This window comes from Brassica rapa, chromosome A03, assembly GCF_000309985.2.
Source record: "Brassica rapa cultivar Chiifu-401-42 chromosome A03, CAAS_Brap_v3.01, whole genome shotgun sequence".
NCBI classification, from domain to species: domain Eukaryota; kingdom Viridiplantae; phylum Streptophyta; class Magnoliopsida; order Brassicales; family Brassicaceae; genus Brassica; species Brassica rapa.
Window position 1 is genome coordinate 25,198,604 of NC_024797.2, and position 27,231 is coordinate 25,225,834.

The 27,231-nt window shown below is 33.6% G+C and overlaps 7 protein-coding genes across 8 annotated transcripts in view; all 7 read left to right on the forward strand.

Moving 5' to 3' along the window:
- The window catches only part of LOC103861069 (potassium transporter 9), a 645,946-nt gene that overhangs the window by 251,300 nt on the left and 367,415 nt on the right, over positions 1–27,231 (forward strand). The window lies entirely within an intron of this gene.
- On the forward strand, positions 948–5,552 carry LOC103861210 (alpha carbonic anhydrase 4). The gene is made up of 4 exons (XM_033286866.1): positions 948–1,045; positions 1,122–1,336; positions 1,436–1,542; positions 1,651–5,552. Exons 1-4 carry the CDS (start codon positions 952–954, stop codon positions 1,757–1,759), a joined length of 525 nt encoding a protein of 174 aa, XP_033142757.1. The 5' UTR covers positions 948–951; the 3' UTR covers positions 1,760–5,552.
- LOC103861211 (dof zinc finger protein DOF4.4) lies at positions 5,670–18,135 on the forward strand. Of its 2 annotated transcripts, XM_033286860.1 has the most exons (3): positions 5,670–12,016; positions 12,098–12,151; positions 12,414–18,135. In XM_033286860.1, exon 1 carries the CDS (start codon positions 9,781–9,783, stop codon positions 10,564–10,566), a length of 786 nt encoding a protein of 261 aa, XP_033142751.1. In that variant the 5' UTR covers positions 5,670–9,780; the 3' UTR covers positions 10,567–12,016; positions 12,098–12,151; positions 12,414–18,135. The 2 variants fall into 2 exon arrangements, with proteins under 2 accessions (XP_033142751.1, XP_033142752.1); XM_033286861.1 differs by having other exon boundaries at positions 5,670–11,184; positions 11,488–18,135.
- On the forward strand, positions 6,478–6,924 carry LOC108871192 (dof zinc finger protein DOF4.4). The gene has a single exon (XM_018657378.1). The coding sequence runs from the start codon at positions 6,478–6,480 to the stop codon at positions 6,922–6,924; it is 447 nt and encodes a 148-aa protein (XP_018512894.1).
- On the forward strand, positions 18,447–19,448 carry LOC117132508. Its single transcript, XM_033286869.1, has 3 exons — positions 18,447–18,567; positions 18,868–19,030; positions 19,164–19,448. The coding sequence occupies exons 2-3, from the start codon at positions 18,872–18,874 to the stop codon at positions 19,209–19,211; spliced, it is 207 nt and encodes a 68-aa protein (XP_033142760.1). The 5' UTR covers positions 18,447–18,567; positions 18,868–18,871; the 3' UTR covers positions 19,212–19,448.
- Positions 19,677–21,065, forward strand: LOC103861214 (protein BUD31 homolog 1). Its single transcript, XM_009138917.3, has 4 exons — positions 19,677–19,943; positions 20,094–20,195; positions 20,265–20,452; positions 20,708–21,065. The coding sequence occupies exons 2-4, from the start codon at positions 20,102–20,104 to the stop codon at positions 20,861–20,863; spliced, it is 438 nt and encodes a 145-aa protein (XP_009137165.1). The 5' UTR covers positions 19,677–19,943; positions 20,094–20,101; the 3' UTR covers positions 20,864–21,065.
- LOC103861215 (cationic amino acid transporter 1) lies at positions 22,587–26,927 on the forward strand. Its single transcript, XM_009138918.3, has 4 exons — positions 22,587–23,207; positions 23,511–23,922; positions 25,087–25,749; positions 26,009–26,927. Exons 2-4 carry the CDS (start codon positions 23,514–23,516, stop codon positions 26,722–26,724), a joined length of 1,788 nt encoding a protein of 595 aa, XP_009137166.2. The 5' UTR covers positions 22,587–23,207; positions 23,511–23,513; the 3' UTR covers positions 26,725–26,927.

Consider the following 27,231-nt stretch of genomic DNA (forward strand, 5'->3'; position numbering starts at 1 on the left):
TGAAGGTGACGTCAATGCCAATACCTCTAGACTTCAAAATATCCGAAAACTGCTAATGCTTTCAAAACTCAAATTTTAAGTAACGTCCCAAATCCTAAGGCCTTTTGTACTTGTTCTACATATTTAATTAGCTCTTAAAAAGCCATATACCTACCTTTATCCACACAATTTTAGTAAAAAGATTTGTTTCACAAAGATAATTTTTTGTGTATCTCTATAAAAAAATATTATTTAATAACAGAAAATTTCAAATTAAGAAAATTAATTGAGGTCATTGAATTAATATTAATTTAAATTTACTGAAAATCAGTAATCATAGAAATTGATGTATTAATAATAAAAAAATAGGATGTTTTCTAAAAATATGTAAACAATGAAAAAAATATATTTTAATGGTATAGAGGGAGTATTTGTTTTATATGGAGCTCTCTTGTGCTTGCGAAAGTCTAAATCATTCAGCACGACTTCTTCATTTTGCTGGAATCGCCATTTATGCTTAGGTATATTGTTTCAGCGACTTAATATAGTAATATATCTGTAAATTTATATATATATATATATATAGTTTGGCAGTTAAATCTGTTTTTTCCGCATTGGAGCAATGAGTTCTCTTATGGACAGGATTAATTCTATTAATCCAGGTCATTTTTATTCTGTCACAAAATGTTACACACTGATTCACTGTCGAACCGAAATTAGAAAACTCTAACCAAATGGATCCAATGAAACTTCTCCACTAAGCATTCAGTTTTTATATTTGTTTTTAACAAATCACACCAAATTATTAACTAATAATCGCAGCAACTTCAACAGAAATCATAAACAAACCCCGCAAAGCATCCTTTTAAGTAGTTCATCTCTGAAGCCTTCAATGTCATAAAAACATACTGAAGGACATAACAAGCAGTAAGCAAAAGCAAAATCTAAAAAGAAAAAAGAAGAATAACACAAATGGATCCGAACACAAAAACAATTATGATTTTCGCATTGTTTTTTCTCTGTTTATCTTTCCCCAGTATTTCACTGGCTAACGATGCTGAAGCCGGTATGTTATCTTTTGTGAAATCAAGTATTTTTCTTGTATCATAACTTAATACATATGATTTTAATCATGAAAACAGACGATGAAACACTATTTACGTACGAACAAAATCCAGAGAAGGGACCAGAGGGATGGAGCAAAATAAATCCTCATTGGAAAGTTTGTAACAATGGAAAATTACAATCTCCGATCGATCTCACTAACGCAAGAGTCAGTCTTATTCATGATGAAGCGTGGAGAAGAGAATACAAACCAGCCCCGGCTGTTATTATGAACAGAGGACATGACGTTATGGTGAAGATCATTTTTTTGCTTGACTATATTTTCATTACACTAACCATATGCATGCATGGTTAGATGATTCTAATAATAACAATGAAAAATAAATAAAAGGTATCGTGGAAAGGAGATGCTGGAAAAATAACGATACGTCAAATGGAGTTTAAATTGGTGCAATGTCATTGGCATTCACCGTCTGAGCATACTGTTAACGGAACTCGGTTCGTGTTTTCTTGTCTCTTGATCACAATGAGCTCACAACACCATATTTTCCAAGAAAATTAAAACATATGACTGTTATTTTTATTTTATTTGTAAATGTGTTACAGTTACGACCTGGAGCTTCACATGGTTCACACGAGTGCTCGAGGCAGAATCGCAGTGATTGGAGTTCTTTATAAACTGGGCAAACCTAATGAATTCCTCACAAGGGTATAATAATATTAATTCATTTATATGAAGAATTTTGAGTTTATAACATTTTCTAAGAGTTTTTTTTTAAATTTTAAATGCAGTTACTCGATGGATTAAAAACAGTGGGAAAAGAAGAGAAGGATCTAGGGATTGTGGATCCAAGAACCATTAGATTTCAAACCAAGAAGTTCTATAGATACATTGGCTCTCTCACTGTTCCTCCATGCACTGAAGGTGTTATTTGGACCGTCGTCAAAAGGGTATATTTTTTATTAACATATAATAATCTTTTTATTTATTAGAAATGAAAATTTTGGTAATTTTAAAAAGGGAAATTTGTATATGCAGGTGAATACAATATCAGTGGAGCAAATTGCAGCTTTGAGGAACGCCGTTGACGATGTAAGTACTCGGAATTGCAAAAGGCGATTTCATTAGCTGATATTGAGTTAATGATCATCTACTACTACTAATCATTCAAAAAATTCAACAGGGATATGAGACAAATTCAAGACCGGTTCAAGACACAAATGGAAGACCGGTTTGGTTCTTTGATCCAAATGTTTGAATTATTGTATTAAACTTTTTGTAATTTCCAGATTATTCGAGTTTGAATAAAAGCTATCAATAGATTGGGTCGATGCATTGGAACTGGGCTTTTTTCAAAATGTAAAATCGCAAACATGAAAAACACAAAATACTGAAAATTATGCAGATTTTAATCATTCACTCATATATTACCAAGTGTTTGAGCCAGACTCGTCCAAAAGGGTATATTAGGAAGATATCATTCATATAATTAACACTTAACGAATGAAAAAGCTGATAGATCTACTTTTTTTTTTTTTTTTTTTTTGTAAACGTAGATCTACATATTTTGTTTTCAAGTGTTTTGTCTCTTTATGTATTGCTCTGTTTTCATTTTATTCTCTGTTTCTAAGCTACGCTTCTTCTCTTATATGTGAAGATGCAATCGTATATATCTATGGCAACTTCTTGAATTTTTTAAACGGCAGTTATGTTCAAAATATCAGTTTATATTTCTTCTATCAGTCTCGGCTTCGACCAACATATTCGTTGTCGATGAATGTTACAAAAAATAATAGACGCTGTGACTGGGGTTCGGCAGTACTCCGATAAATTTATCTTATTTTCCACAATAATGTTAATGCCTTTTATTCGAGCTTACTTGTGAAGTAATGCTTATCACAGGCTAGGCGGCTAATAATGGTTCTGAGTCTTTTGACCGTTAACTTCTCGTTTGAGCTATCAGTTCAGGAACCATCTCAATTAAATTTTATTTAAAAAATAACCATTGTACACTCTGTCTTGATAGTTTCACCTGATTCTGATGGCTCTGTTCATCTTCAACAATCTTGAGTTAATGCATGACTCTACTTGTCTGCCTTTTGGATCATCGTTATCCCTTCTGATAACTGACTGGGTCTAAATTGTAATGGGTTGCTTTCTATTTGTTCAGAACTGAATCCTTTCAATTTCTATCTTGATCTCTCTTCGATTCAAATATATTAAAAACAAAGTATTTTCATCCGGTTCACGGCATCAGCAAACTGCTACATTCAGTTAGGATCTTACGAATCTTAACTTGGATTGATGATATCAGAAAACACCTTCGGCAAGTTTCTACACAAGATTTCTCACTTCCAATTACACTCATTTGGTTTTACAAAGAAAATCAAAGAAGAATATAGTAAGAGCTAAACCTATAAGGAGTTAAGGACTTCGTCTCTCTAGGTTATCTTTCTAAGAGATGTCATTGTAGCATGCTCTAAGCAACTTAAGAGGACAAAAAATATAGTCTTCCATTTTATAAAATGAGACTCACAAAACCTTAAAAATCTTGTATGTTGGACTGTATTTTAATTTGTAGTTCAAGATAGAGTTGGTTGAAGTCTAATCTTTAAATCATTTGCATCTTTCTCTTGGGCCTATGAAATGAAACTATTATGAATGTATAACATTTTGATCTACAAATATTGCTTTATTGAGTCTCTTGTCTTCTTGATATTGGGTATTGCTATGTATTCTCACAAGATGTATCCAAATATGAAAAAGACCCAAAATATATGATGCACCAATGAAACACATGCGCGAACGCACATGCTCAAACACATTGTCTTTTCCCTCTTAATAAACCACTAAAAATCTATACTATTAAAAGGGAAGAAGTCCCAAAAAATCTACCTATAAAAAGTTACTGCACCTTTTCATTTAACTCATTATTTTTTTATCTTACCTTAATTTTTTTTAGTTCATACGATATTATCAATAAATATGGTTACCGAAACAGAAGGAATCAAATAGTGGGAACTCAGCCCCTCATGTACATTCCTTTTTTCCCGTCCATATATATACCATTTAATTATTTATTGTTTATACTTTTTGATTAAAACGAAGTACATACTAAGATTAAGTAAACTATACATATGTCTGACAAAAAGTACTATATATATATATAATCTTTTCATGGACCGTGTAATAATATAATCATCTAATTGAAAACATAGTTAAAAATCTTATTTTAAATGAATTCTATTATTACTTTTCATTTTAATGTTATACATTATATTTTATGCTTATCATCTACAATATTCAGATATTAATTATTAAAATGAGTTAGCATATATCATTAAGCATATTGTATCATGTCATCTTACATTATATAGTTTTAAATATTTACAAAATCAAATTTGATAAAAACATTTTTGTGAATCGTATGTTAAAACAAAATTATATATATTACCTTAACTTAATTTTTATAGAAATTACTATAATAAAAATTATAAACTTTTGTCTGAAATACTAATTCATATCCAACTTTATTTATAACCCAAACAAAACCCGTACTTTTGTCTGAATACCCGAAATATATTTTTAGCAGTTTGAAATTTTACCTGAAAACTGAAAGTATAATTGTAAACTCAAACCCAAAACAAAAAAGAATATTCGTAATACCGAAAACATATATAAAACACCCAAATATACATAACATACACAAAATATTTTATGTAATATGGATATTCGGTCGGATCGTGGGTAGGTATGTACTGAACCAAGATCCTCAAAAACAAATATCCACCACGTACAGTTTCCCGGATCCGATATTCTTTTGTATTTGAGTAATTAGTGAATTAATTTATTTGAGATTTTGAATAAATGTCTAAGCTTGAGAGAGAGAGAGAGAGAGAGAGAGAGAGAGAGAGAGAGAGAGAAAAAAGAGAGAGAGAGAGAGAGAGAGAGAGAGAGAGAGAGAGAGAGAGAGAGAGAGAGAGAGAGAGAGAGAGAGAGAGAGAGAGAGAGAGAGAGAGAGAGAGAGAGAGAGAGAGAGGTACATGCTTAGCTCTATGAAGAGAGAAGAGAGACAGTTAAAACTAGGTCAGACTGTCAATCTATGCACGCAGGTTTGTGGGATTGAGTACGGTTATTATTGGTATTAATAAAAAATGTACAGTTGCATATCCATTTGCCTAATAAAATTCTTATCTATAGTTATGGACTGCAAATTCCCTTTATTTTACAATCTTTTATTTCTATTTTATTTTATAGTTATTCCATGTTTATCTCCTTTCTCAACTCCCACACATTTGTTTTACCATTATTATCAATTAAACTAGGGGAAATTACATGTTTACCACTTTCATGGTACCACTTTTCATTTTTACTACCACTAATGAGACATTTTCAAAAATACATTTTTCATTAAGTGGCAAAAGATTCTTATGCCCTTGTTATTTATATATATAATAAATCATTATTTAAATAAAAAATAAATTAAAAAAAAAAATGTAAAATAAAAATAAATTATAAAAAAGTTCGAATTCGAAAAAGTATAATTCGAAAACATAAAAAACTTATGTTTGAAACTATTTTTTTTAAAAATTTATATATTTTTTAAGTATTTATATATTTATTAGAATCATAAATTTCACATTTCAAAAATCCTATAAGAATGGACATACAAAATCTCAAATAAACTAACTAATTCATAAATTATATAATTTTAAACAAATTTTCTTCTTCGATATAATATAATTTTATAATATAATAATGTACAATTATCCCAAAATATTAATTCATATCAAATTGTCTATAATCCAAAAAAATTTGCGCTTCAAAAGCGCGGATCAAAATCTAGTTCCTTAGTTAAGTTTCCTCTCTTGATAAAGCACACTATTACATTCTTTGTAGATTTAAAGTATCTAGGCGCGCGGCTTGTCTATTTCAAAAAATATTTCATATAAAATCTTTCCTACTATTGTTTCATGACTTTCTTACTTCCATTGTATGTGATAGTCAATTCAACGCTTTGTAAACATTTCTTTCTATCCATAAAAATCTTGAAAAACCAATGAGACCGCGCGTGAGCATTCACGCGCGAGCATATTCTCTTTCATGATAAACATCTAAGATTTCTATTGTTTTGCTTAGAATTAGTATTAAACTCTTACTATATCTAGATTTTGTTTTTCTTTATATGATTTGACTCATTCAGTAACATTGACTTGCTTGTCTAATTTCCATACAGACAATTAAGACTTAAGAATAAGAGACCCTTGTTTATTGACTAAGCTTAGCTAAGGTTTAATGTTTGAAGATATACTCATGACTTTATTAACACAAATCTTGGCACGTGAGAAAAACGTATCTCTCCTTCAATATCAATACCCTATATAAGAAGACACCCCCACAACAACAACAACAACAATTAGATCTCGAGAGAAATGGATAAGTTGGTGAGTGAAAAGAAGCCTTCTCGTCGAATGTGTCGAAGGTGCAACTCTGACAATACCAAGTTCTGTTACTTCGTCAACTCGTCTCAACCGCGCTACACCTGCAGGTATTGTCGTCGATCTTGGATTTATCGTTGGGCTTTAAGGAACATACCGATGGGTGGAGAAAGAGGCCGTAAAACCAAGCGACAAAAGATAGATCAACCATCTGTTTCTCAGGTGAATTCTGCTGAGAACCATTTTGGTTCTTTTTCTGTTGTTCTGGCGCTTCCAGCTCAAAATGCTCCACCAAAGGATCGCATGGAGGTCTCTGATGGATCATTTTACCAAGGTTATCACGATGTTGGATCCAATGGCGCAAATCAGGAGGATCCAAACAAGAATCTTAATGCCAGCACTGATCACATGATCAAGAACAACAACAACAACAACGTCTGAAACAAGCGTGTGTTTAGATCCTCCTATCATGCTCCTTGAATTAAAGCCGTTTTACCCGTTTTCTCTTTTTCTTAAGCTAATAATGTTTCAGTTTTTCTTGTTGGGTCTTCTTGTTTTATCTTATCAGCTCTGTTGAGTCTTTTTTCTTAAGTTTAAGTTTTATAAGTTTGCATCTTTGTTTCCCTAAAGATTCAGACATAAGTTACTTGTCTGGTCTTTTTAATAATATATATAAACAAGCATTACCAGTTCGTTGTGTGTTCCATAACCGATGAGTAAGAGAGAGATATGTATTCCCAAGTATTTATGTTTTCCTCTGTTTTAGCCTATTCTCTGTTTTTATAATTATGCATAATCACATAATATATGTAGGAGACGAAATAGTGTACAAATAATAAGGTAAACCTATGGTTACGTCTAAAATATTAAACTTGTATTTCTTCTATCAATCTAAGTTTCTACAGAAGACTGCTGAGGAATTCGTTGTTAGAAGGTCTAAAACTAAATTAAGCCGTGTGTGGTTGGTTCGGAAAAAATTTTTTGGCCGTTTAGAGTGTCACACTAGCCGTTAGGTCTAGGCCTTAGATTCGTACGACATATGATAAAGCAGAAACAGTGTGATGCAGAAGGTAAATTGTGATGTAAATATGTAATTTATACGATTAGTAAAACTGTACTCTTTTCGTTTTATCCTAATCGGTTTCGGTTTCAGTTAGTTCGGTTCAATTATAATTTCACCAAAAAATTATGTTCAGTTCGAGTTTTTGGTTAGTTTTGGTTCTTTAATTTTGCCAAAACAAACTCTATATTTGGATTAGATTAGATTTTGGTTTATTTTTTTCTTAAAACTCGCATAATATTCTAGAAAAATGATTCACATACGCAAAACTATAGAGAAATTTTTTTTTTTTCTTCTGATTTTTCTTAAAAAATAACAATGTTTGTAAAATGGCACATCATATACGATATGAAGAGTTCATATTACAGACATAATTACTTCATAAACTGATATGCAACCAAATATAATATAATTTTTATTTCCGCAAATCTTCTAGATATTGTACTATGCAACCAAATATAAGAGCGCTATGTATTAAATATTTAATTTTTTTAAATTTGTAAAATAATTTTATTTCTCTAACAGATATAATATCGTTCTGTTATTTATATGATTTATGATTTTGTTATCATATCAGAATGCTATCTAAAATCATTCTGCAACAAAATTAAGAAACAGTTTTGCTTTCTGTGAGATTTATAGAACTTCAACATGTTACATTTTTTTTAAAAAGTATCCAGTTCTCTTATTGTAGTTTAAAGTTGACATGAAAATCACACGTATTCTTTTTATAGTTTTATATTATCATGCACATACATAAAATTTTATCGCACAAAATTTTTGAAAAATCAACAAGCAAAAAATAAACAGATTAAAATATTTTATTTTTTATAATCAACTGTAAACATTTTTTCTTTTCATTATATATTCATTGTTTTATTGAATTTTTATTTGTTTATATAAAATTTTAAAAGTTTGTTTTGTTAATTGATATATTCATTGATTTTATTTAATACTCAAATAATATTATGAACTACGTGATTTATATCTAATTATAAACTAGGATCTATTAAAATTGTATTCACTGTTTTAATAATTTGATTACAAAATTATCCTTTTAAACTTAAAATATTTTAAACTAATTATATTTATTTAATATTTAATTAAATTTAACAATGCGCATAACACATAAAAACATCTAACTAAAATCTTTTTTTTTGTCAAAAACTAAAATTATAATTTATTGATTTAGGGTGTCGCCACTTTTTAAATATAGGTTATCTTTATTAAATGTTTTAAATTGTGGTGTAGTAAATGTTATCTTTTGTATCAAGTATTGTTGTGTTAGTTACCTACATATATATATATTTTTTATTTTTTCTCTTATAGGATAATATATTTCTGATGCAATAATAAATCACTTGTTAACACATAAATTTCCGTTTTCGTTTAGTAATTTAGTTTATTTTCTCAAATTGACGTATTTAGATTTATATAAAAATTGGTTGCGGTCAAAATTTCTCCAAAATGCTCGTAAACGCACTTGTTAACGCATGTGTTTTTCCTCTTCTTCTTTTTTTACAACGATAGAGTTGAACTAAACGCATATGTGTGTCTTTCCATTTGGTAATTCAGTAGATTTTCTTGAATTTGGAATTCAAATAAAAGCTTGCGGAGTCGAAATTTCATACCAAATGGTCGCAAATGCATGTTTTTATATAATTTGTCTTAACAAATCATTATTAAACTAATCTCTAAACAAGTTTTTTAAAATAAAAAAATGTATGATCCTCAACACAGTAGAACCAATTTCAAACACGAAACTACTAGCCCAACACTTCATTAGTAAAAGCAAATATAATTTGCACTTGTAGATAATCGAATCTACGACCTATTCCAAATCACAAAATACTCTATCCACTAAGCTACTTTTATTTTTCTTGTTATGGCTTAATTTCTTGTTTTTTATTTTTATTTTGGGTGTTGTTGTCTTAACCATTCAGATCCTGACCAGTTGCATAAATGTTAAACAAAAACAATAAATCATGTAAATAAATATTTACACATACTCTTCCTCATATAGTTGATACCTCGCTGCTTATAGTTCTGCCTTAAATTGTCATTACACTACTCTCAATGTCTCCAGATTTTGTTAATGTTAATACAACTGACTCAGTTAACCATATCTTCTGGATTCTGCATTAATCATATACGGACAAGAGTTTAGAGTAAGAGAGCCTTGGCTTTTAACTAAGCTTAGCCTAAGGTTTATGGCGTGTAGCTAGATCTTCAGATTCATGAATACACAACTTTTGACACGTTGTTCTCATAATCTCACTCTTATAAAACCCGAAACGTATATCTTCTTCAATTTTCACGCCCTAATAGCCTATATAAGTAGACACCCCCACAACACCAAATATCAAAAACAACAAAAAATCCCAGTAAATATATTGACAGAAATGGATAAGTTGAATGTTTTTGTGAGGGGAGACAATCAAGTGAATGAAGAGAAGCCTCCAGCTCGGGTGTGTCCACGGTGTGACTCTGACAATACCAAGTTCTGTTACTACAACAACTATAGCTTGTCTCAGCCTCGCTACTCCTGCAAGAATTGTCGTCGATACTGGACTCATGGTGGGACTTTAAGGAACATACCGATTGGTGGAAGTGGCCGTAAAACCAAGCGTCCAAAGATAGATCAACCATCTGCTGAAAATCAACAGGTTAATAATCACCAACCTTTCTTACATGGTCAAGAAACTAACGAGTTTGTTGGAACTTTTAATGGTTCTTCTTCTTCTGATGTTGTTGCTGGAAACCATTTCGGTTTTCATGAGATTCATGGTGCTATGGTAAACAATGTGCCTCCAGTTCGAAGTTTTCCACCAATGGAGGCCTTAAATATCTCTGATGTATCATCTCGACAAGATTATTACGACGTTGGATCCAATGATTTGATTGATAATCCTTTGATAAACCGCCCAACTGAAGATGATTTAAACATGTGGAACGAGAGCTACAGCAACACTATGAACGTGAATCATAATGCCAGCACGAGTGGAAGGAGGGGATATCTTTAAGCACTCATCTCATGAACGGAATCAGAGTCAAATGTGTGTTTACCCGTTGAATACTAACCGCTTTACCCGTTGTCTCTTTATCTTAAGCTAATAATGTTTCAATTTTTATTTTAAGCATTTTTTCTTTTTTTTTCCTATAATGTTTTATCTTGTGTTTCTTTTCGTAGTGTTGAAAGTTTGCATCTTTGTTCCCCAAAAAAGTCAACATCGAATGTTTTTCTGATCTTTCCTTATATAATTAATATAAATTACTATTTAGTCGTGACCTGTTCGTTATAGTGTTCCAATACATTTCTTATGCTTGTAGCTTATAAGGGCATCATTATCCATTGTCCTTAGACCAGCCGCAACGCTGATCCTTAATGGATCCTTAGCGGGTAATCCGATGGTTATCGGATTAAAATAACAATATTTAACCGAAATAATCCAAGGATCAATCCGTAAATAAGGATTAAACGGAGTTGATCCTTAGAGACGTGGCGCGTTCTGGTTCGTCCGTCGGCTTTGTCATTCGTACGTATCAAAAAAAAACTAATCATTTTCGACCAAAGGCGAGGAAAAAAATACGTCTCGAGTGAAGGCGATATCAAAGGCGATTCGATCCATCCCGAGAAGAAGGTAAATCGTAGGGTGATTTTGTAGATTTATGCGTCGAGATTTTGTTATCTTTGTTGTTTTCTCCTCAAATTAGGGTTAGGTTTTGAAGATTCAATCGATTTGTCTTTTAAAATTAGGGTTTCAAGCGATTTGGGGGTTTCACTCGATTTAGGGTTTTCAATCTAATTTGTTTTGCGGATTTTCTCGTTCGATTACAATCTTTTTGATGTTCTTATTTGTGTAGCTTACGGTTTATATGTGATTCATGTTTGCTTACGGTTCATTGAATCCGTGCTGGTTACTAAAAATCTTTGTTTCTTTCAGGTTTAACCAATCATGGGACAAGACTATTCGTACAGCCAGCCGTCATCGTCAGATGAGTTCGACATGACGTACCTTCTTGAAGCAGAGGCTGCTCTTTACGCGGATGAAGGACAGAGTAGTTTCTCTGTTGGCGAGGCTGTTCGCAACCCACCTGAGGCTGATGATGGCATCCCAACGAGATGTTACTGTGGCAGTGAGGCTGCTATTGCAACATCTTACACGCGAAAAGATCCAGGGAGGTTGTACTACACGTGCGAGAATAGAGATGATGGGGGCTGCCACATATGGAATTGGTGGGATGTGGCAGTCACGGAGGAGGTGTTTGAGGTTCAGAGGGAACTCAGGCTGCTTAAGGAGCAAGGTTACGAGTGTGATCAGAAGCTGCTTAAGCTACAAAAGACCGTATGTGAGCTCAAGACCGTATGTGAGCTCAAGAAGAACAAAGAGTCTACAAATGGCTATGCATTGGAAGTTTGTGTAATGGTCTCCGTATTGGTTTTTCTAGGTCTGGCGCTTATGTTTGTCAATGGTACGTATCTGTCTTGAGTTTTTGTTTGTTCTTCATGATCTTTTGTAGACCTTATGACAGTTTGATCTAATGTTTATGCAGGAAGAGCTTCAAAGATGTAAACGAGAGTGTCGAGAAGCTCGAGTCTCTCTTTAGGTACGATACCACAACTGCCTAGTCTCTTTTCTAATAACTATAAACGTATAGTAGTTAAGTAGAACCTATTTAGTTAGTTGTTTGGTTTCTCTGCATTGGTGGTAATTGCTAGTTGTTTGGTTTCTATAAATTGGTGGTAATTGCTAGTTAAGTAGAACCTATTTAGTTAGGTTTCATAGTTAGCGTTCGTATTCAACCTATGTGTCCTCTTTCAGTTTAATGTGTTTTTCCAAAAGTAATAACTATGTGTGTACTCTTTCAGGTTCAGCAGTAGGGTCACGGGTGTTGCAATGCACGGGTTAAGATTGTCACGGGCTGTGAAGTACTCAAAGTCACGGGTGCTTCTGTTTTTCTAGCATGTGAAGATTGTCACGGGTGCTTTTATGTTTCACGTTAATGTAGTATAAGTAGTAGTCATTGTTGTTTAAACTATTTATCTCTTTCTCCTACGCACTTTGTATTCAGCAACAAAACTTTGTATCTCATCTTCTCCTATTTCCCTCAGCAACAAAACTTTGTAATATTAAACATTGCTTCTCACTTTGCATCTCATCTTCTCCGACTGAATCCACGGTGGACCATTTTATCTATCTTGTTATAAAGGTATGGTCTTCACAAATAGAAATTCTAAATTTGAACCTATAGTAAAAAAGAAATAGAAATTATAAATTTGAATCTATAAATTTTAATTTGAAAATTTAATTTGAACCTATAGTAAAAAAGAATTTTTAATTTGAACCTATAGTAAAAAAGAAATTGAGATTCTAAATTTGAATCTAAAAATTTGAACCTATAGTAAAAAAGAAATAGAGATTCTAAATTTTAATCTAAAAATTTGAATCTATAAATTTGAATTTAAATATTTGAATCTATAAATTTGAATCTATAAATTTGAATCTAAAAATTTGAATCTATAAATTTGAATATGGCACGCTTTTTTTGATATGGCACGCTTTTTTTGGTCCTCCAGGTACCTTAAACGATATTAATGTCCTCGAACGGTCTCCTGTTTTTGACGACATTATAGAAGGTCGAGCTCCCAGGGTAAGGTACATGGTCAACGGACACATGTATAAGTTGGTGTACTACCTCACTGACGGTATATATCCAAAATGGTCAACATTTATCCAATCAATCACACTCCCTCAATGTCCTAAACAAGAGTTATTTGCCAAAGTTCAAGAAGCTACCCGAAAAGATGTGGAGCGGGCTTTTGGAGTATTGCAAGCCCGATTTGCGATTGTGAAGAACCCGGTAAAAACATTGGACAAAGCAAAGATAAGCAAGATTATGAGAGCATGTATCATACTACACAATATGATAGTCGAAAATGTCCGGGATGGATACGGTACACAATTTGATATATCTGATTTTGAAGAAGGGGACGTAACCAGAAGTTCACGGGTGGAAGCCAACATGCCTACAAATCTCAACAACATATTTCCCATTCGGAATGATGTTCGGGATACTCGTATACAGAACATTTGAAAACCGATCTAATTGAGCATATTTGGAACAAATTTGGTGATGAATAAGTCTTGTATCTTTTTATTGAATCATGAATAATAAATAAAAATTTTAATTTTACTTTTTTTTTAAAAAAATATTTATTTATTCTTAAGGATTCCAAATCGAGTATCACTATTGCACACATATTTTTGATTAGGATCCTTAACAATTCAAAAAGGAAAAAAAAATATTATTCTAATCCTAAGGACTCTTGAGATAGTATCACCATTGCATATGCTCTTAGAATGGTGTCCTTATGATTTTTTATTGTTATTTTAAGCTTAGGACATTTGTAAGGACTTTGTGTTGAAATGATGATTATTGGTGGGACTTAATCTTGGTCCTTAGGATTTTTTTTTTTTTAATAATTAGTAACATATATATAAGATAAAACTTATTTCCATTTTACATATTTAATATAACACACAAATTATTGAAAACATACATAGAGAATTAAAAGCAAACACATATTTTATTCAATTCATAGAAACTTTAAAATTACATTGGGAGATGTCCAAATTTATCCCATATATTTTCAACCTCTGTAGGTGGCACTGATGAGCATCTCATTCTCGGATGGGGTCCATTTATGTCTCCTCCCACGCTCCACGGGTATCTCTGTAGGTGGAGTTGGAGCCTCACTTTCTTGTGAACTAAACTGAGGGAACTGTTGAGATAGAGAAGGAAATGTCTCATATGGAGAGTTTTGAGGACAAATACTTCCTTGTTGACTGTTAAGAAGGCCCATATACCCAGTGGACTGGCTATACGGAATCCTTGGATCCATAGAAATTCGAAGACAGAAGCAATAAGAGAAAATATAGCGGAAGAGAATACAAGATAGAAAGAAGATGATGGAGAATGAATGAGCTCTATGAAGGATGGTTTAATAGAGAATTCCAATTAACTCAACCATAATGACCTATCTACCACAGTACATATCACTTAATACGCATCCCACAACCATAATGGGAGAAAAATAACAGTGCATTAACTACCTAAAACAAACTAGACTATCAAATCAATATACAAACAACAGTTCAAGCCTACTTGAAGTCACAGCAATGAAACTAGATAGTTAATTACGAACTAGACTATCAAATCAATATACAAACAATAATTAAACTCTACACGCTAAAGTTGCAATCAAACTTGAGTGTTCAAGACGCTTTGGTTGCAATCAAACTAGAGAGTTCAAGTGTACCACAAGTCCACATCAAGTCTACTACAAGTCTACAGCAAGTCTACAGCAAGTCTACAGCAAGTCTACAGCAAGTCTACATCAACTCTACTTCAAGTCTACATGCTGTGGACGGAAGTTAATTACCTTGAACACTGGACGAAATGGTTGTTTCCTAGTTGTGTATCACTGGCTCTCTTTAGACGAGCCTCACCTCACCTAGTTACCTCAGAAGCAAAGGAACACACATCAGAAAAAGAACACACATATCACACAGAACATCAAATATAATTTATATCCATAAATCAACACCAGTAACTACAATTAAAATTTTATGGTGGATTAATCAAGTAATCAAAGCAATGAACGAGTACGAAAATTATTTCAGATTAATCAAGTAATCAAAGCAACCGTCGGGTAAATCTTTCAATCAGATTAATCAACTAATCAAAGCAATGAACTCGTAAAAATTTCTATCAGGTTTAAACACAAACCGAAAACAATAAAATTCCCAACCAAGTTTATCGAGAACCAACTACATGCAAATACTGAATACAGAGGAGGAACACCCACCCTTCCACCTTCGAATCGCAGAATATGATGTTGATGAGAGGGTAGAACCGTCGACAGAACCGTGGAGAGATCCGTCGGGAGAACCGTTGAGAGACCGGTCGAGAGATCCGTCAAATAAATCCGGTGGAGAAGAGAGGAGAAACCTCGGGAGGAGATCCGTCGGTGGAGAAGAGAGGAGAAGCCTCGGGGGGAGATCCGTCGACAGGAGAAACCTCGGGAGGAGATCTGTCGGTGGAGAAGCAGGAGAACCGTCGGGAGGAGATCGAAGAGAGGAGATCGATGGCTCGAGATTCGTCGGTCGAGAAGAGAGGAGATCGAAGGGAGGAGATCGATGGCTCGACAGGAGAACCGTCGGGAGGAGATCGAAGAGAGGAGATCGAAGGGAGGAGATCGATGGCTCGAGATTCGTCGGTCGAGAAGAGAGGAGATCGAAGAAAGGAGATCGAAGAGAGGCGTTTCGTCGGTCGAGAAGAAGAAAAGGCAAGAAAATTAAATCACAACACTTACCCAAATCGATTATCCCCACCCCGGTTTCATCGCCCAATCACACCAAGCCACGTATCACCTAACGACGACAACAAAAATATCTTAAATTAGATATGTCCTTAGATAATTGTCTCTTTTTTATTTAAATTAAATGTCATTTATGCTAAGGACATCCCATTGGGACGCCGTTAATCTTGCCCTAAGCAGGGTTAACTCTGACATCTGAACTTAAGTTCATGAAACACCAATTTTACGCGCCAAAATTTAAATAAAAATGTAAAGACATCAACAAATTTTAGTGTGATATTTTCTGGACAGATAATTTTTTTATGCTTCACGCATAAATACTAAAGGTCGGACCTGCTTGTAAGTGAGATGTTGTTTCAGTTTATTTTTCAAATGAGTTTGTTTGAGATTGAATTTCTATTGTCATTGACAGATAGAGTATATGATAATAGTGATAACCATTATTCACAATATGGTTGATATTAAACGAGACAGATAATTCAAATATACATCTAAGAAGTCAACTAAAGTCAATAGGTTAGTCCAAATAACGTGGTTTTCTACCAAAAAATAGAGATGTGGTTTTCAATATAATGTGGTTTTCTATAACTGATGGCGTATCAATAATGATGTAATAAGTACAAATTACTCTAAATATTAGTCTTCATTTTCCATCTTGTATAGTCTTCTGTAGGTGATGTGTCTAAATTTTTTTTTTTTTTGTCAATGTGTCTAAAAATTAAGTGTCAAAATAATGAATTTCTATATTTTAACATCTTAATTGTTTTTTTGCCGGAATATGTAATTTTTTTTTTATCAACAACATTACAGATTCATATTGACCATGTAAACCACACTGGGTCCGGAATATGTAGTTATGTATGGATAAAATCTAAACCCATAAAATAAATATATCAAATTCTTATATCTTATTGTTGGTAAGCCAAAAATAGTTGTTCTCTCAGATTTCCTAGAGCCAAACAGCCACTTTCTAAGAAAAAAAATCTAGATATTAAGGAAAATCTAACTACAAACAAGGACATACAAGACTTCCAGATTTTGTGATCGACACGTGGATACGACCGGTTACAGATTACCACGAGATTCAGACGCGGAAAAGTTATCTTCTGTCAGTTATCGATTCCGACAGAGATAGAGATGACGTCTTCCACAGCAAATTTGACACGTGCATCTCAAAACATTTTCTCTTTTTTTTTTCTTTTCTTCTTAACATAGTTGTTTTTCTATTGTATTCAAAAGTTCGCAAGACCCATCATCAATTTCTCTCTAATTTCGATTTTCTTACTTGTTATTTTTTTGTTGCGTATAATTCGTGAGTAAGCAGTTACGCCTAAGTTTACGATCCTTAAAAACGTTTTGTTCAACAAGAGATTATATAGAAATCCAGAGGTTTTAATTAAAAATCTCTTCAAAATTTTTAAAAAATCTGGCGACAAAGAACAATTAAGACGTATAATACACGTGTCCATGCATTCAATTACAAAAGCTAATGACGGTACTAAACGTCAAAAATGAATGCCCTTGGACGTGGGTAATTACACAAAATCATCTATATATATATGAGCTTCATATCTCAAGCAGTCCATAATTAAACCAAGAGATCTCAATCATTCCTTACATACAATTCTTGTTATATATTTGATCCCCCAAAAGAAATGGCTACTTCACGTCTAGCAAGGTTTGTATCGGAGGTTGCTCCGCCTCAGTTTGTGACGGTGATGAGGAGACACAGAGCAGCGAAGCAGAAGCTTGACACAATCAAAGAAGAAGAGTATAAAGAAGATTGTTTCAATGGTGGGGTGATGATGATGTCGTCTAATAAGATGTCATCATCTCATCATCATGCCTATTCTTCTTCTTCCTCTACTTCGGTTTCTAATTCTGGATCTACCTCTAAGAGTTTTTCTCGTTGAGGCTCGAAGCTCTTTTTCTGTCTTCGAAAATTAAGATCTTCTTATATGCAAGGGAGTTATATTTTGGATACTGATCGGGTCCGTATTTTTGTGTGCACCCGTTTCTATATGTAGTTTGCTTAAGATTCGGACCTTTTTATTATTATCTAAAAGGTCCGACATATTTAATTAAAAGTTGTATGATTGTATCTCTTGATGATCAGTTGGATAATTGAGGGTTCTACATGCTGTAACCCTGCTTTAATAAGGATGTTGTTTTGTATACGTTTACACATAATAATATAAAAATTTCTTGATTTCTGTGGGAAACAATAGAGACTGATGCAAATATACTCGCTACACATATTTTAATTGCTATCAGCTCGGTCGAACTATTGGATTTACATGATTACATTACATCACACGTATTTGGCATTTTGCTATATGTAAGCAAGAGTTGAATGCGTGGAACATAACTGTATATCATGCAGTTCAATCGCATTCTCTGATCCACTCTCTAAACACCGGAGGGAGGTCCGGTTTGGTATGTAAAATTGAAACTGGATAATTGATTATCGGGCCCAAATGGGCCTATAATTTATAATCGGCCCAAATAATAACACACTCACTAAACCCAACCCTGAGACGACGATTCAACGCCATTTTGTTCTCTTCATCTTCTTCATTCTCCATCTCGCGCACGGATCTCCCTCAAACACTCCCTTATCCTGTCGATTAAATCCTCTCAGGTAAGCTCCTTCGAAATTTCTCTTAGATCAATCGTGATTTCACATCCCGCCTGGTGGAATCGTAAAGTTCCGTAATTTTCTAAAGATATCAAATTGCATAGAATGACAAAACCCAATTGTTCCCCGTTCTATTACTCATCTGGGTTTACTCGAAAGTGCTTAAATTTTAACAATTTGATTAAAAGTATCGAACTTTACTTTATGATTTCGAGTACTAGTTTTATCAAAAACCTAAATGTTCTTCTGGATTGATGCGTTGTTTGGTGATGCCTGGAGTTGTTGTTAATGTGGGTTTTGCAGAATCATGTTGACGGAAACACCATTTAGGCCAAGAGAGAAGCTTCTGGAGAAGCAGAGGTTGTTCCAGAGCATCCAGAGGCATACTTACCTCAAAGGACCTATGGACAAGGTCACCTCCGTTGCCATCCCTCTTGCCTTGGCTGCTTCTTCTCTCTACATGATTGTAAGCTTTTTCATCTGTTCAGTTCTCTCTATATGTTCATGCTTGCTATGTTTTTCTTCATTTCTATTCTTTTTAATCCTGTTAGTTCCCATACGAGTACACTAGTTAATCTGTTCATCTTCTAACTATACAGGGGACAGGAATCTACAACATGTCGAATGGAATCGGGAAGAAGGAATAAGCAAAACAGCTTCTTCTTCTTTTTTCCTTTTTATTTCTCCTTTTGGAGGGTTTTTTCTATGTTTATCCAGTGGCTAGCATGATGCGGTTGCAGACGTAAGGTTGCACTAGTGGTCTTTTTCTTGCATTTTTGCCAAATAATTGCAGACAATGTCGAAAGTTGAAAGATGTTTGATTGGTATAAAGTTCCAATGTTTGGAAAGTTCTTCATTTGCTTATGACAAAGTTGAATTCTTTTCTTCCGCCCTCTACTTAACTTTCTATAGTATCTCTGCGTTACTCTTCACAGTATTTGAGCTGTAGTGACCTGATGATGTGCGTTGTGTCCTACTTATAAAAAAAAAAAAAAAAAAGCAAAGTAAAAACAACAAAAATCCAAAAATATGATTCAAATACAGACCAATAAGGCCATAAAGACTTTCTTTAATTTTCATAGAAAACCATTTAAATTGATTTTAAAAAATAGAAAATTAGCAAATAACTGAACTTACAAATTTAAGCCCCTTTTTTTTAATTATATTTTTGTTTAAGTTTGTAAACTCATGTTTGCCAATGTTCCCTTTCAAAAATCGTGGTAACACTTTTTGAAATTGCCTTATACCGGCCCAAATACTATAACACTCTTTAAACCCAAACCAAACCTAAAAAGCCTTTTACGACGGACGTTGGTTCTATCATTCCTCCTCCTCCTCCGCCGCCGCGATCGCTCCCTCAATTAGTTTCTTCTCCAAAGGTAAAGCCTTTTCTAATTCCTTCGCACGCTTGTACTCATATCGTTCCGTATCTTCGACGTTGGTTGTTCTGAATTTAATCTTTGAGCGACTCGTTTCGTCGAGTTACTGTTAGCTTTAAAGTAACGTTTGAGTGTTTTTCAAAACTTTAGAAAAAGAAATGCCAAAGGTGAAGACAAACAGAGTAAAGTACCCAGAAGGTTGGGAGTTGATCGAGCCTACGCTTCGTGAGCTTGATGCCAAGATGAGAGAAGGTTCGTTGTTGTCAAGTTTACCTTTTGATTTGTGCTCTCTTTTTAACTAATTATTTTGTTTGTTTGCAGCTGAGATGGATGAACATGATGGCAAGAGAAAGTGTGAAGCCTTGTGGCCAATCTTCAAACTCTCTCATCAGAGGAGTCGCTATGTTTACGACCTTTATTACCGTAGGGAGGAGATATCTAAAGAGCTCTACGAGTTCTGCTTGGACCAGGGCTATGCTGATCGTAACCTCATTGCCAAATGGAAAAAGGTAGCTGCCTTCTTTCTTGACGTTGTGCTCCTCCTTGTAGTAGCTAGTTGTTTGAGGCCACACTTGAAGCGCTTTTGTATCAGTTTTGGAATTAGACATTTGAATTTAAGGATATGTAAATTGTTATTGAGTTAGTTTAGTGGGACTAGTATCCCCCTAGTGCACAACATTGATTTTCTCATATATATATATATGTTTCTTTGTTTGTTGCTAAACTCTATGTAAACTCTCTGTTTTTTTTTGTGTGAATTGCAGTCAGGATATGAACGTCTATGCTGCTTGCGATGCATACAACCAAGAGACCACAACTATGGAACAACATGTGTGTGTCGTGTTCCTAAACACTTGCGTGAAGAGAAAGTGGTTGAATGCGTTCATTGCGGTTGTCAAGGATGCGCTAGTGGCGATTAATCTCTCTCTCTCTCTCTTTTTTTGAAAACCCCTCACTGTTGCTATGTTCTATATCTTGTCAGATCTGGGTTATGTACCCTGAAGTCCCTGTCTAAATTCCTTTTGCAAAACTTCTACTTTATCAACATTCTTGTGTTGTTTGAAATCGCAAAGACGTTCCTCGGTTGGTATGTATATGAATTAAGAGAATGGTTATCGGTTAGATTTGGGTTTAGTGTTTTGACCAAACCAATTAAAATGAGTGTGTACTGTTTTATATGCTGAAATTATGAAATGTCATATTTAGAAATACAGTGCAACATTATAATTTTAACATTATTTACCACATTAAAACACTATTAGCTTTATTAAAACACTATTTATTTTTTTTATCAATAAAATATACAATTAAATAAATAACAAATAAAACATATAATATTATAATATAGTTATCTATCTTATTAAAACTCAAGTACAAAATTGGAGTGTTTGGAGACTTGAATAGGATTATTAAAAAATTTAGAGTGTTTGGAAACATGGATTGCAGTCTTTTAAAAAAAAATATTCTTGTTTGAAAACAAGGATAGTAGTATTAAGAAAAAAAGTAATGGACTTATGTTTTTAAAAAAAATTGAAAGTTATATAGGCCACTTTTAAAATATACCAAAATGGGTCAATCTAATTGCCTAATTTTTTTTTTCTAAACTAACCATAAAACAAAATTTAAACTTTATATACATATTGCAAATCAAAATAATAATTCAAATTTGATTTATATCAAAAATTGATTCAAAAATATACATATATTCAAAAATGGATTTTTACTAAACTATTTTTCAATAACCATTATAAAAAAAAAATTGTCAATATATATAAGAAAAATATAATACAAAGCCAAATTTGAAATACCAACTCAAATTATGGTTTTTATATTTCATATTAAGTTTTAAAAATATAATATATGTAATTATTTATATGATGGTATGTATAAAATACTATTAATTATATGATGGTACATATAAAATACGACTAATTATATGATGATAAAATACGATATATAATAATGACTAGGGATGGGCTTTTGGGTACCCATACGGGTTTGGTTCTGATCGGTTTGTAATTCAGGTTTTCGGGGTCAAAGATTTCAGCCTTATTAGAATGTTTCTAAATTTTGGTTTGAGTTCGATTTGGATCTTTGCGGGTTTGGTTTGGGTTTGGATAACTAATTTAAATTATTTTTAAAGTCTTAAATCATTATATATTTTAAATTTCTCAAAATGCATAAATAAAATAATATATTACGTATAAATTTGAATAACATATGTCATAATACTTAAGCTTAACATATCAATTGGCTTTATTTAAAATTTTGGATACGGAATCAATAATTATTTTAAGTATTTTTGGTGATTTGAGTATACTTTAACTATTTCAGATATTTACTTTTGACTATCTATATATATTTTCAAGTATTTAAACCAATTTAAAAGTATCATTTTTGATGTTTTATATACGCTAAATCTAAAAATAATTAATATATATAAGTATATAAATCTATTTTTAGATAAATTCGGATACCCAAATACTTCGGTTCGGATCAGATTCGGTTCTCTAAATAACAAAATTTTGAATAATTAGAATGTTTAATCAATTTATGTTCGGGTTTGGTACTATATTTTTGGATCAGTATCGGTTATGTTCGTCGGATTCATTTTTCCAAATCCTAATAATTACATGAAAAATAAATATCAACATATTTTTCAAAATATACACCCGCGCGCCTGCGCGGGTCAAAATCTAGTTAGTGTTAAATTTGATGTTGTGGTTGTAGAAAAGCTTATATTTAGTATTGAAACTACATTAAAATAGTTGTTTTGATACTAAAGTAGTGTTATGAATTAGAGATTGATATATTATTATTACCAAGACAAATCTAGATCCTTGGTAAGTGGACTGACTTCAAATTCTATTGGTCCCTACAGTTGACTTCAATTAATACTGTCCATATATTGACAATTAATATGGCTTAAGAGTCGTCGTCATAGTCACATCTTAATATCTTATCGTCTGCGTACGTATACGTATCTGTTTTTCCTGTCACCACCGTATGCATGTATACTCTATCGTATAACACATGATCTCTTATTATTGCTTATACCATCACGCAATAATATATCTACAAATATATTAGTTATGGATGATAACTTGCTACACATGATTTCTTTTCTTTCTGTATTCTTTGATATATTTTTATTTTTTCCCCATTATTGTTTGTTTTGTTTTTCAGTTTTGAAATGAAAGGTCAAAGTATACAGCTACTGGCCAACAAGTGACCAGCTAACAAAACTCATCGATTGATTTTCAGGTTTCCATACTTAATTTTTTGTTTCGTTTTTTCCAGCTATTTTACATAATTAATTAAAAATATCAAAGAACTAATTACAGAAGAATTTTCAAAATGATAATAATGGCTAAGACGTAAGCCAGACTTTTAAGGTCCAATGATTCTCAAGATTCCGTTTCCATTTCAGTTTCATCCTCCTCTCTCTCTTTCTGTACTCTCTCACTTTATTGTCTGCATTCACACCAAACTTCTCTTTATATATGAAAATGATCTCTGAATCTTTAACGAGAATCTGAATCTAAATCAAATAATTCTTTTTCCAAGGAAATGGGATCGGAACATGGTGACGATGGGCTTCGTCGGCGAGGCTGTTCATGCACAAAAGATGATTTTCTCCCGGAGGAATCGTTCAAAAGCATGGGGAACTACTTTAAAGCCCTTAAAGAAACACCGAGTCGGTTCATAGACCGTGTAATGACTCGGTCTGACGACTCGGCGGAGATTCACGACATGAAGGCGCGTAGTGGTAACGAGATGAAGAAAACGTTGACGTGGTGGGATCTTATGTGGTTTGGAGTCGGTGCAGTTATCGGCTCGGGAATATTCGTTCTCACCGGACAGCAAGCAAGGGGTGAGTCCGGTCCAGCCGTTGTGTTGTCCTTCGTTGTATCAGGTGTCTCCGCCATGCTCTCCGTGTTTTGTTACACCGAGTTCGCCGTTGAGATTCCTGTCGCAGGTAAGAGAATTTTTATTTTTATTTTTTATCATCTGAAAATTATCACCAAAATATTCTCAAAACTATATGAAAACTTTTTTTGGTAAAACTATATGAAAACTTTCTTATACTTTTTTTTTGTTTTGCATCTCTGAAAAAGATCTGTGGTTTTGTGAATTTCTAGAAACATATTTCTATTAAACTTAAGATTTATGTGATTTTTTTCTAACAAAATCAGCTAATTATCATATGTTACTGTTGTTAACTAAGATTTTCATCTTTAAACCAAAAAGCATAAATAAATCCTATCCAGGAAACCTCATTTCTCGGAAAGAAATATATTCTACCTGTAGTGTCATAATAAGAGAATAACTATTGGGATTGATTAAATATCATGATCGAGGAAATTACGCAGACGCACAATTTGTGACAACTTACTTCTTTGTTTAGTTATTAATTGTTTAGGTTTAGAAGCTTTCGATTACTGCATTAAAAATAGTATATATTCAGTTACGGCGAGATGGGTTCTCCGGGGTCAACTAGTTGACTTCTGAGAGTGAGTCGTTCACACTTCACGCAATATCTGTTCGTTCACACACATCTGTTAGCTAATTAATTGGCACAACGACATGTTGTTTGGCATTTACAATTAAATAACTGATTATTATTTTAAGCTTTATAGTTACTTGTTGTTTGGCATGTATAGACTGTTTGGTGGTTGACCCCAAAAAGATTGCTCTCTTTTGGTTAAGTCATTTAAAGAAAAGCTAATAACGAACTGTGTCAATTACCTACGCAACCATATAATAAGTCAAATTTGTACAACTTTACGACTTTACGTTACGGACTTGAACCCCCAAAAATGTAGTTTTACGACCTTTTGAAAATAATATATTTGGTTTTAGTTAGAAATAGATATTTATTTTGAAAAATCGTTGAGAAATCCCACTAGCTAGATACAATAGTTTGGTTCCACAAACTACATTATAATATTATATTTTTCTTTCAACCACACATATATTCAAACACTAGATAATATTCAGTATTCGGTTTGAAAAAGCAAATACTTGAACACTATCACAAGTAACAAGCAACATAATTGAAGTAATTTCAAGTAAGCATACATTAATTAAAAATTTTAACATTTGCACGCAAAAAAAAAAAAATCCTTACCAATGTGTGTAGGCGGTTCTTTCGCCTACTTGAGAGTGGAGCTCGGCGACTTCATGGCTTTCATCGCCGCTGGAAATATAATCCTCGAATACGTAGTCGGTGGAGCAGCTGTGGCTCGGTCATGGACCTCTTACTTCGCCACTCTCTTAAACCACAAACCTGAAGACTTCCGCATAATAGCTCACAGTCTCAACGAAGACTATAGCCACTTAGACCCAATAGCCGTCGGCGTTTGCGCGATCATTTGCGTTTTAGCCGTTGTTGGCACAAAAGGCTCATCAGTCTTCAACTACATCGCTTCTATGATCCATATGGTCGTCATTGCGTTCGTGATCATCGCTGGTTTAACTAGAGCTGACCTCAAAAACTATTCGGACTTCGCTCCCTTTGGAGTTAGAGGAGTGTTTAAATCCGCCTCGGTTCTTTTCTTTGCGTATATTGGATTCGATGCCGTGTCAACAATGGCTGAGGAGACAAAGAACCCTGGGAGAGATATCCCCATTGGTCTTGTCGGCTCAATGGTGGTTACCACGGTTTGTTATTGTCTCATGGCGGTTACGTTGTGTCTCATGCAACCGTATAGTCAGATTGATCCTGACGCGCCGTTTTCTGTCGCGTTCTCTGCGGTTGGATGGGATTGGGCTAAGTACATTGTTGCGTTTGGTGCTCTTAAAGGTATGATAAGTTAACAACGGTTTTAACGTTCATTGTTTTATTTTTATTTGTGCTTATAATTACAGTTTTTTTAAAAAAGAAGCTCAAAATCTTTAACACTAAACAAATGTCTGGTTTTAGTTGGGTTTGATTCATTGTTTTGTCTGATTTTTATTCATTCTTGTTTTTTTTTCAAAAACACATTACGTAGTAAAAATTAATATAATATAACATATAAATGGTTTATCGCTAACATATTCAAAATCTTTGAAATGTGTAGGTATGACAACCGTTTTGTTAGTTGGAGCCATAGGTCAAGCTAGGTACATGACGCACATAGCCCGTGCCCACATGATGCCACCATGGCTAGCTCATGTCAACGCAAAGACAGGAACACCGATCAACGCGACAGTGGTCATGCTTGCCGCGACAGCTCTCATCGCATTCTTCACAAAACTTGAAATATTAGCCGATCTTTTATCGGTTTCCACACTTTTCATCTTCATGTTCGTCGCGGTGGCTCTTCTTGTGAGGAGATATTACGTCACGGGAGAAACATCTTCACGTGACCGGAACAAGTTCTTGATGTTCTTAGGTTCGATTCTTGCATCCTCGATCGCCACTGCTGTGTATTGGGCTATGGAAAAAGACGGCTGGATTGTATATGCCGTTACGGTTCCTATTTGGTTCTTGTCTACCGTTGGGATGAAGATTCTTGTACCGCAAGCTAGGGCTCCGAAGCTATGGGGTGTTCCTTTGGTTCCGTGGTTGCCTTCTGCTTCGATAGCTATTAATATATTTCTTCTTGGTTCGATCGATGAAAAATCGTTCGTTAGGTTTGGGATATGGACTGGTGTTCTTCTTGTCTACTACTTCTTGTTTGGGTTGCACGCAACTTACGATACGGCGAAGGCGACGCTAAAGGAGAAGTCGGCGTTGAAGAATGCTGAGGAAGGTAGTGTTGCTGCAGATAAATGTGGTCGGGCAGCTTTATAGATCATTAGTTAGCTGGTTTTAATAATTGCTACAAAGATTGTATTATGCTAGTTGTTGGATTCTTTTGGTGTGGGTTTTGAAAGTTCAAGTAATGCTTCAAAAACAAGAGAAGGGTTAAAGCTTTTGTATGTGATTAAACAAGAAAGAGTTCAAGCATTACGCTTTTATACAGACTTGGCAAAAATAACATGTTCTTATTATTAGATGCTTCTCTGTTTTTGGCTTGTTACAGAGGAGGTATTACTGACTGTTGTGCATAGTTGGACTTGGCAAGTTGGCTGCAGCTTGATGAAGCCTATTGGTGATTTATCCAAATATTGAGATGCTGTAATTTTCAGTGTTCTTGTTAGTAACCCCTCTCAAACATGGAGTGAGATAAAAATCCACACCAATTTTGAATCGCAAATTGCAAAATGCTTCATGAGGAAAAGACTCAGCGAACATATATGCGAATTGTTGTTTTGTGTCGGAACATGCTTGACCACAAGAGATCACAGAGCAACACGT

Excerpts from the sequence above, each read along its gene's own strand:
- LOC103861210 (XM_033286866.1), top strand. The coding sequence starts at position 952 with ATGGATCCGAACACAAAAACAATTATGATTTTCGCATTGTTTTTTCTC. Across the intron at positions 1,046-1,121 it reads GGCTAACGATGCTGAAGCCG|ACGATGAAACACTATTTACG; the intron begins GTATGTTATCTT and ends TCATGAAAACAG. Across the intron at positions 1,543-1,650 it reads CATACTGTTAACGGAACTCG|TTACGACCTGGAGCTTCACA; the intron begins GTTCGTGTTTTC and ends AATGTGTTACAG.
- LOC108871192 (XM_018657378.1), top strand. The coding sequence starts at position 6,478 with ATGGATAAGTTGGTGAGTGAAAAGAAGCCTTCTCGTCGAATGTGTCGA.
- LOC103861211 (XM_033286860.1), top strand. The coding sequence starts at position 9,781 with ATGAATACACAACTTTTGACACGTTGTTCTCATAATCTCACTCTTATA.
- LOC117132508 (XM_033286869.1), top strand. The coding sequence starts at position 18,872 with ATGTTGACGGAAACACCATTTAGGCCAAGAGAGAAGCTTCTGGAGAAG. Across the intron at positions 19,031-19,163 it reads CTTCTTCTCTCTACATGATT|GGGACAGGAATCTACAACAT; the intron begins GTAAGCTTTTTC and ends CTAACTATACAG.
- LOC103861214 (XM_009138917.3), top strand. The coding sequence starts at position 20,102 with ATGCCAAAGGTGAAGACAAACAGAGTAAAGTACCCAGAAGGTTGGGAG. Across the intron at positions 20,196-20,264 it reads TGATGCCAAGATGAGAGAAG|CTGAGATGGATGAACATGAT; the intron begins GTTCGTTGTTGT and ends GTTTGTTTGCAG. Across the intron at positions 20,453-20,707 it reads TCATTGCCAAATGGAAAAAG|TCAGGATATGAACGTCTATG; the intron begins GTAGCTGCCTTC and ends TGTGAATTGCAG.
- LOC103861215 (XM_009138918.3), top strand. The coding sequence starts at position 23,514 with ATGGGATCGGAACATGGTGACGATGGGCTTCGTCGGCGAGGCTGTTCA. Across the intron at positions 23,923-25,086 it reads CGTTGAGATTCCTGTCGCAG|GCGGTTCTTTCGCCTACTTG; the intron begins GTAAGAGAATTT and ends CAATGTGTGTAG. Across the intron at positions 25,750-26,008 it reads TGCGTTTGGTGCTCTTAAAG|GTATGACAACCGTTTTGTTA; the intron begins GTATGATAAGTT and ends TGAAATGTGTAG.